Source organism: Poecilia reticulata, linkage group LG13 (assembly GCF_000633615.1).
Source record: "Poecilia reticulata strain Guanapo linkage group LG13, Guppy_female_1.0+MT, whole genome shotgun sequence".
Classification (NCBI taxonomy): domain Eukaryota; kingdom Metazoa; phylum Chordata; class Actinopteri; order Cyprinodontiformes; family Poeciliidae; genus Poecilia; species Poecilia reticulata.
In genome coordinates this window covers 6,082,486-6,091,727 of record NC_024343.1, presented here as the reverse complement: position 1 = coordinate 6,091,727, position 9,242 = coordinate 6,082,486, and the positions used below count along the sequence as shown (strand labels likewise).

The window sequence follows — 9,242 nt, the reverse complement described above, 5'->3', positions numbered from 1 at the left end:
GTGTGTGTGTGTGTGTGTGTGTGTGTGTGTGTGTGTGTGTGTGTGTGTGTGTGTGTGTGTGTTGGGTTCGAGGTCGCCAGGTGGACCAGAACCATTCTTCACAAAATGTGGCTTTTACTGTGAACATGTAGGAAAGCAATGCTCCATGTTTACAGATCAGATTTAGTGTAGGCTGTTCACTTGTTTACAAAAGTTTAATTTTTTTCCCAGGTTGAAACAATTAATCAGAAGTATTACAATATTCATCAGCTAACATAGTAATCAATTGTTAACTACAGACTCTAAAACATGCCATTTGCTGAAAGAAGAACTCCCTCACAGCAGATATTCAGCTCAAAACTGAATAAAGAATATAAACCTTAAGATGAAAAACCTTTTTGTCTGTAAATCTGTTCTACCCTCATGTGGCAGCTTCAGTTTCACCTGATTTAAATGATGAAAAACGAAAGCAACAAAAACCTCCTAATAAGCATCGTTTGCTGCCCTTTTAATAGGTCAATCCAAATAATCAACAATGTCATAGATACATTAAAAATATGCATTAATTTAATGTAAGCTTGATTATATGTAGCAAAGGATGAATCTCAGCTAAAAAATACTTTTAATGTCAACATGTGAAAAGCTCAGACCTCTCTGACTGAACATCAACAATAAACTGATCTGTTTAATATTTGATTAACTGATTAATAATTGGATAGAAAAAGGTGATGATAGGAGATTTTTCTTACATAGTTTCAACCAAGCGAAGCTAAACCTGCCACTGGAGGAGCACTGGGTGGAACATATTTACAGACAAAAGTTTCTTTTTTTATCTCAAATGAAAATGGTACATATCTTTTGTAGGGTTTTGGCTTAATTAATGCTCTGACTTTATTGCTCTTTCAGCAAAATTGCCTTTTTTTTAGTCTGTATTCTCTAGCTAACGATCATTCAATTACTAAATTAGTTTATGATCATTTTAAAAATGATAAACATCGATGTCAGAATTTCTGAATTCTGACTGCTCACAGAAACTGTAGTTTCTCTGGAACTTGAAAACGGTCTATATAATTGGACCTGTATGTATAGTTTTGAACCCGTTAGCCTTGCAGAGCATCAGTGGAGTGAGCAGCGGTGTTGGACACACTGCAGTGTCCCCACTGCTTCAGTTAGCAGGTGTTTCTGAGTGCTGCTGATTGAGCCGGTCCGACCTGCCGCTGCGCATCGGGGGTCATCGTCGGGCCCCTCTCTGACCTCGTGTCTGTCGTCTCCAGGCTCACTGCGTTTGTGATGAAGTCGTTTGGCGGAGCCAGAGATTACATCTACGTGGACCCACAGCACATCAAGGACGCCCGGATCTGGGTGTCCGGACTGCAGAAGAGCGACGGCTGTTTCACATCGGTTGGGAAGCTCTTCCATAACAGCATGAAGGTACGGCTGCTCAGGAGCTCTGGACGGCAAAATACAGGAATTTAATGTAGCTACGTGAATCTGCATCACATGGATTATTGGAAGAACAATGATTTTAATCTCCATCAATGTAGATGTATTGAGGTTCTTTTTGTGGGCGGCTTACAAGTTAACATGTTGCAGCAGTAAACAGAAATCCAAGCAGCAGCAGAGCACCAGGACCTGCCTTACTCTGACCTTTGGCCTCTGGTCATGACCTCTGCTTCTCTTTAGCTTTGTACTGGTTGCCATTCTGTCTCAGTCTGGCAATAACTGGAAAGCCTAAGACAAGTGAAAAGGTGCTCGTGTTAAAGATTGCGTCCATGTGTCATTGAAACATGAGGTGTTGCTTTCACAACATCCCCATTTTATCACTGAAACACAGAATCCTGCATCTTCCCTTCCAGAAAGGAAACACTTCCTACGGTGGTTACGATAAGATGTAAAAACTTTTTCACAGATGGATGTCAGTTTGTTCTAACATCAAATTTAGACTTCTCACTCTTTTTAGAAAATTCTAGAAGAGCTTTGGAACATGATCAGTTCTACAGCTGAGGAAACTTTTAAATATCAAATCTGGCTGCTTGGGGGTAAAAACACAGCTAATGAGTTGCATATTGGAAATGTTAATTCATTCATGAGAATACAAGATAATTATTTAAGTACGTTGACCCTGCTGTGACAACATCTGGCCACATGGTGCTGCTGTATAATGAAGTTGTCAAACCACTAAAGGAGTTAGCAGAGCAAGAGACTTCTAAACTGATCAACAATTAACCCAACATGCATAAAACACACACCACAGATTTAGAATATGTATTTTTTTTTAAAGTACACCCCTACTCCTTCCATAAAATGTAAGAGTTACTGTAGCAACCAGCTGCTTAATTACAGGTGAGGGTGAACACATTGTTAAGATGAAAAGCAATTAGCTTGACCTTGGAGAAGAAATCTTTCTGGTGTGAGAGTTGCTGGAGGAAGAATATTTCTTCCATCATTTGTCAAATTTGATTGGTTTCCCCACAATTCATGTCCATGGTATTTACTCTGCTTGCTCATTGATGTAACATTCTGGTAAAGCTAGCGCACAAATACATTTATGTCCATGAATTCTAAACATGCAGAAGACAAGAAACTGATTTGTACTTGATTTAGGAAGCTTTACAAAAAAAAAAAAAAAAACATAAAAAGCTACAGCTATTTATAAAAATCACATCTATTTATCTGATAAGTTTTAACATCAGATAAATAATAATAACAGACTTATCAGACATCACTGATTAGTAAATATACCTGTGGATATAATATCATAATACAGACTAGAAATGCCCCAATCAAAGATGTAAGGCTGATTTTTGATCTGTGATGGCTCTAAAGATTATATCTGCCGATACTGATTCAGATTTTTCTTAAAAATTTATTAAAAACACTAAATATTTGTTCTAGCCTGCCATGACTCTGGCCATTAGTTATTTCCATTAGCAACATAAGCAAAGTAAAACTGTGTGTGAGAGAACTGGCCCTCTAAAACAGGGTTTTACTGGTCATTTTTTAAGGGGAAAAAGTGCTTAGAGTTTGATTTTTAAACCATTAGCATCTAATGTTAGCTCTTGGCATGGCTAACATTTGGAATCTGCTAGCAGTGTGTGTGTTCCTTTAAATAACGTAGTCGCACATCTTAAGGATAAAAGAATGAAACAGATTAATCCAACGTTTATACATTCAGTCTTCTTGTTATGTGCTGAACTGTCATTGTTTAAAGTTGGCTTGAATGTACAGCAGAAACATAGAGTACACTGTAGAAAGTAGTTTCCTTCATAAATAGCCTTTTAAATCTCATGTTTTCTTCTGAGTTAATTGCTAACTCACCGACAGTGAAACTGGGTTAATTTGAGTGTCCTCACTTCAGTCACAACCTCCAACTGCAGAGAGTTGTTGGCGCTTAGCTGTGGCCCGTGCACAGAAAGATCAGACAAAATGTCRGTCGCTAGCTCGTTTCTGTGCATCTCTAATAACACACCAACTTACATGTAAGATCTTGCAGTTCTTATTTTAAAACCTGGACTGTTGGCAGGCCGACCCAGGAGTTTTAACTGTTTGGAGTTTGTATTGATTACTAACCTTAACCTACATTTTTAAAAAGAAGCCTTTCTACTGAAGGATTTCAACTTTACTCCCTACCCACCTAAATAATTGAAAATGTAAAAAAATTATAGTTATGGAAGATTTATGTGATGTAAAGGACCTGTAACTGAGGTAAATATCATTACATAATTCATTTAAAAAGGATCAATTTTCTCCAAAAACATAGTTCAGTCTGGTACACAATGACTCGGATTGGTACATATTGACTCAAACTGATACCTAATGGCAGATTGTTTACTGAAGGTCATGCCTCTGACCTGTTGCTGTATGATCTCGTGTTTCCACAGGGAGGAGTGAGTGACGACGTGTCGCTGACAGCTTACATCGTCGCTGCTATGCTGGAGCTGGACAGAGACGCCTCGGTCAGTTGGACGTCCTCTCTTCTCTTTTTTTTCATCTTGATCAGTGTAATTTTTACTGTTATTGTCAAACCACTTTTTGCAAGATATTTAGAAGTTGAAGGTGTTTTTAGTGTATTTCTCTCACTAAGCTGTCACAGCAGAGGGGACGGGTCAACTGCAGCTCTCAGTCTAATTGTGTCTTCTTGTGTTTGACTGCTTTGCGTCAGGACCCCGTGGTCCAGAAGGGCCTGAGTTGTCTGAAAGATGCTGTGGCCGGGGAGTTTGACAACCTGTACACCACGGCCCTGATGACCCACACCTTCAGTCTGGCTGGAGATCAGGAGATGAGGAGCAAACTCATCACCATTCTGGACCAGAAGGCCAAGAAGGACGGTAGGAGGAAGAGTGTTTTCACACCTGATAGTCCAGTAGACTGGGTTTGATTGGAGTCAAACCAACCAAACACTTTGAAAAACATGTTTACCTCCTCGCCTGTGGTGGCGCTGCACTAAGCACTACTAAAGGAAACCTCTGAAAAAGACACTGAGCTCAACTTACTGTTACAAGAAGCATAAATATAAATAGAGTGGCATCAGATTTTAGTGGTGGTAGAATTTTTCTTATGTTTTTGCCAACAGACCATGAGTCATTAGCTCCTTGTGCTAAACTCTTTTTCTGGTTCTTTTGATCCAGAATGCCCTGTGATGTAGTCCACTTCCTCCTTTTGGAGCAGTCTCCTGTCTGTTGGCATTCACACAGGCATTAGAACCACATCACAGTTCACTTCAGACCAAAGTTCACTCTTTTGAGTTTATTGAATATCTGCTCCTCAAACAAACTAGACTTTCTGGTGTGGATGGACCTTGAGAGAAGACGGGAAATCCTAGGTGATGTCCTCAAAGAGTGCAAGAAGACTGAATTTAAAACAATTTGAGAGTTTCTTTCTATTAAAGAAGGTAGAATGACAAACAGAATCAAGTTGAAGATTCTCCCTCTAAGTGAGATGTCTCCACTTTATGTTGGTGGATCTTTTTGATGGGGACATTGTCGGTCCGTGTTTCGTTACCTGCTGTTCTTGTCGTTCCTCATACATGGCAGGCGGTACTGTTCACTGGGAGCGAGTGGGATCTTCTGAGGCGGGTCTGGACGCTGTGGAAGTGGAGATGACCTCCTACGTGCTGCTGGCCCTGCTCCTCTCTCCTCCTCTGGAGGGTTTTAGTCTGGACTACACCTCTGGCATCATCCGCTGGCTGGCTCAGCAGCAGAACCCATACGGCGGCTTCTCCTCCACTCAGGTATCGTAAGCATTTCCAGTAGAACTGCAGCCCTGCAGCGGCCAGAGCTAACACCTGACCGCTCTGCCCAACAGGACACGGTCGTGGCCCTACAGGCTCTGGCCAGGTACGCTGAAGCCACCTACAGCCCGCAGGGTATGACCACGGTGACGGTGACGTCTGCAGGCGGCTTGAGGAAGGAGTTCACCGTGACGCAGAGCAACAGGCTGCTGTACCAGGAGGAAGAGCTGAGCGAGGTTCCTGGAGAGTACACCGTTAGAGCCGAGGGACACAGCTGCGTGCTGGCTCAGGTACCGCTGTGTCACACATGGGATGAGGTCCCACACTGGGGTTAAAGGTCACAAGGTTGGTCTGTAGGGATGGGTTTCTGTGGTACAGAGAGAGAAGCTGCTCAGACCTGATGAGAAGATGGATGGAGTTAAATACAGGTCAGTGAAGGGAGGAAACCTGATAGAGGATKAAGATTACTGGAGACGGAGATGGAGCTTCACCTTCCAGAACAACGACTTTTAGCATTCAGCTCCAATACACATCCAAACAATCAATGCTCCGCTAAAGGCTGTTGCTATTAGTGGTGCTTTATTTCTATTAGTTTGCTTCGTGTTGTGATCTTGTTGCCTCAACTCGCAACTTTAAAATCGATCCAGATGGCAGCATCCAGCATTACGTCTATACAAAGTGTGATGGTAGTCACATTTAAAGACTGTTGGTGTTTGTGGTTATGTTGTGACCACATTCAGTTCAGGCTCCGTATGTTTGACCACCTTCTGTCATTGTCTGATGTTTCTCTGCAGATCTCTGCGCACTACAACATCCCTCCACCTGACGACTTCTCAGCCTTCACCATCACCAAGAGCATCGAACCCAGATGCAAACTCAGCCGGCCACAGCTCCACCTGGCTGTTCATGTCAGGTACTGCAGCTGGAGTCTCTCAAGCTCTCTGCTGGATACTTTAATGCAGCTGGTTTAAAAACGCTTGATGTCACTTCCTATAGGTATCAGGGCAGGAGAGAGGAGACCAACATGGTCATCATCAACATCAAGCTGCTGTCTGGATACGCTCTGGATCAGAGCTCCGTGCAGCTGGTAAGTCCCCCGTTTGACTTACGACTCGTAAAACTGAGAAGCTGCATTTTGACGGCCAACTCTGCTGCTGCAGCTGAAGAACGAGCGATTGGTGAAGCGCGTGGACTCAGACAAAGGATTCCTCAACATTTACCTGGACGGGGTGGGTGTCCCTCAGGCTGAGTTCTTGGCTCCTTATGTTTCCTTCTGTGTGGCTGTGCAGGAAGTTTGGAATGTTTGTGATTGCAGCTGAAAAAGGACGAACCGCAGACGTGCAAGGTGACTCTGGAGGAGGATCAGTGGGTCAGGAACCTGAAACCAGCTGTGATTAAAGTCTACGACTACTACCAGCCGAGTAAGAGCTCAGCTCACTGCCTTTGCTCCACCATGTTCGACATGTTCTGTTAGTGTTTCCTCATTTATCTCTCCTGTTTCAGCTGACCAGGCTGCCACTGACTACACGTCCCCCTGTGCTGAGAGTAAGTCAAAGTTCTCCAACTTGGTTCTCTGCTAGTTTTCTGTAGCGCCACGCCCACTGGGATCTGCAAGGTGTGATTAAACTGAAAAGCTGTGGCTACATGGAAGCCACAGCTGAAAGAAACGGGAGAGAGATGAGATTCTGGAGGAAACATAAAAATGTTTCCCTATTTTTTGTTTTTAGGGAGATAATGCTGCCTATGACCAAACKTTCTCATCCCATTAATGTTTTACTTTTCATAAACATAGAAAGTACTCCTACATCTGTTTCTTTACGTCTCTGCTCTTTTTCCTCAAACCTTTTTTACTTTACTTTATTGAACATGCCAAGTTAGAATAAAATTACAACAATGCAATAACAATAAATTTTCAAGGGAGTGGGTAGAAGCATAAACTTATTAAATGTTGGTCTTGTCAGATGTCTGCTTGTACTGAGCCAGGTTCTGGTTCTGCTGCAGGTTTCTTCCTGTTAAAGGTCAGTTTCTCCTCTCCATGCTGTCAGGCATTTCTGTAACGTCAACAACAAAATGAGCAAAATGTCTTCTGGAGTCATTTCAGCCTTCAATCTGCTGGGTTTCCTTATGAACAACTTTGAATAATTAATATAGCGTACTGTTCTGTTTGACAACTAAGATTAATGGGAAAGCATGATTAGATTTACATTTCTCTTTTAAAACATTTTCCCTGGCTCTAGTGACCTTTAATGAACAGTGGTCAGTGATGTAGCAGCCCACTGCTCTGTCCGCCATTAACTGGAACAAGAACTTAAACTCACTGGTGGGGTGGCTACTTGGGTTCGTTAAGTTCTGGTAGATACTACGCAGATTTACCTATGTTGAGTAAGTCCTTACTCGTCCATATACCATACACACATTTTAAGTAACATTAATAACTCCAGAACCAGCTAACTGAATGGTTGCTTTTAATAAGAACTTGGGAAAACAAATCGTTTTTATGAAAAACCCTTCCTTTGAACTGTTGTTTCAATATAACCGGAATGCAACTTTAGTCATTAACAGAACTCCATACATTTACCGGAATTTACAGTTTTGAACACAACATCACACATGGGCCCACACTCTCACACTCTCACACTGTCCGGTACCGGTTCAAGTTTTCGTTACAGGCCTGATGAAGCTCGGGTGCGACGTCGCTACAACAATCCTCTTCTCCTCGTTTAGGCAACAAAACTGACTCAGACCTGCTCGCTCAGCCGACGTCCTCTCCGTCAAGGTCCAATTTATGTTAGAACTCCGCCACACGAGCTGCAGGACTCCTCCTCCATCATGCTAAAGCCAGCATCGCCATGTCGACACGTTCCTCTAGCCACCTCGGATCAGCCGCAGTTCACCTCGGATCAGCCGCAGTTCACCTCGGATCAGCCGCAGTTCACCTCGGATCAGCCGCAGTTCACCTCGGATCAGCCGCAGTTCACCTCCGCAGTTCTTCACTACAAAACACTTCTGCATGTTTCCTACCCACCGGGTGCAAGTTTAGTTGTGCAGAACGCGCATAAAACAGTCCAAGTTTTGCTCCCACTTCAACCTCTGCTCGCATTAGCGGTGGTCTCCATTCGCTTCCTCCTYGTCGTTTCCCGCGTTCTTCTCTCTTCTCCTTCCCATCATCTCCTTGTTCTGTTCTTTTTTCTCTCTCCTTCTGTTGAGTTTACTTGTCCCTCGTTAGCCCAAACTACTTCATAGATAGAAAATTCAATACAGTCTTTAAAACTAATGAGATAATTGATCAAACAAGAATACATTTATGTAAGAACATAAGTCCCGTCCAGAAAAGCTTCGACTTTCTGTTTTTCTCATTTTTCTCACGCTACTCACAACAGTAACCGGGTCAAAAATGTACAAAAACAATAATACAAGTTTCTCACTTATGTTTTCTATGTACATACAACCAACCTTGTAAATATTTTGTAAATATTAAAGGGCCTTAAGAGCATGGTTTATAACCAGGGGCTACAGTGAAGATATGCGGCAAAAGTCAACAGGCCAGGACTCGAACCCTTGATGACTGTCGATTACCCCTGTGCCACCGCCGCCCTGAAATACATTTTTTTGCTATGAAACGGACCTGTAGGAATAGGTCCGTTTCATAGAATTGTTTAATGAACGAATTGAACCTGTAAAAACATTTTGCTGAACTGAGTAGATCCGCTCTAGATCTCAACTCGTTTTCCATCCCACTCTGTAAACATCGATATTCCTAAAGCAGGTATAATAACTCTTGGTGTGTGTGTGTGTGTGTGTGTGTGTGTGTGATTTCTCTGCAGACGACAGTGACAACAAGGTGTAATTCCTCCTTCCACCACCAGGACAGAATTAACAGCCGAAGGAACTACTGTGCGACATCTAGTATTATTGTTTTAAAACTCTTTCTGTTCAGTTGGGATCTGAATCTACTTTGGGTAATGTTAGATACTTTAATTCTTAGTTTATCAGGTATATTCTCTTTTATTGTGGGTCACATGCTGAGAATATA

General features: G+C 42.3%; 1 protein-coding gene and 1 long non-coding RNA gene across 4 annotated transcripts in view; one reads left to right on the top strand and one right to left on the bottom strand.

Annotated features, from left to right (window-relative positions):
- The window catches only part of LOC103474295 (alpha-2-macroglobulin-like protein 1), a 38,369-nt gene extending 29,133 nt beyond the window's left edge, over nucleotides 1-9,236 (top strand). For 2 of the 3 annotated variants that reach the window (XM_008425136.2, XM_008425138.2), the window contains 10 exons: nucleotides 1,254-1,410; nucleotides 3,861-3,935; nucleotides 4,142-4,307; nucleotides 5,013-5,209; nucleotides 5,284-5,499; nucleotides 6,004-6,122; nucleotides 6,206-6,296; nucleotides 6,370-6,438; nucleotides 6,525-6,630; nucleotides 6,713-7,614. In XM_008425136.2, coding sequence (XP_008423358.1) covers nucleotides 1,254-1,410; nucleotides 3,861-3,935; nucleotides 4,142-4,307; nucleotides 5,013-5,209; nucleotides 5,284-5,499; nucleotides 6,004-6,122; nucleotides 6,206-6,296; nucleotides 6,370-6,438; nucleotides 6,525-6,630; nucleotides 6,713-6,789 — 1,273 coding nt within the window. In that variant the 3' untranslated portion in view covers nucleotides 6,790-7,614. Of the gene's footprint in view, nucleotides 1-1,253; nucleotides 1,411-3,860; nucleotides 3,936-4,141; nucleotides 4,308-5,012; nucleotides 5,210-5,283; nucleotides 5,500-6,003; nucleotides 6,123-6,205; nucleotides 6,297-6,369; nucleotides 6,439-6,524; nucleotides 6,631-6,712; nucleotides 7,615-9,033 lie in introns of those variants that run through there. The other variant, XM_008425137.2, reaches the window with a different exon arrangement.
- On the bottom strand, nucleotides 7,715-9,025 carry LOC108166822 (uncharacterized). The gene is made up of 2 exons (XR_001777219.1): nucleotides 8,188-9,025; nucleotides 7,715-8,103 (listed from the first exon to the last, which is right to left on the bottom strand). It is a non-coding gene; the product is annotated as an uncharacterized LOC108166822 (long non-coding RNA).
- Nucleotides 9,237-9,242: the final 6 nt, after the last annotated feature.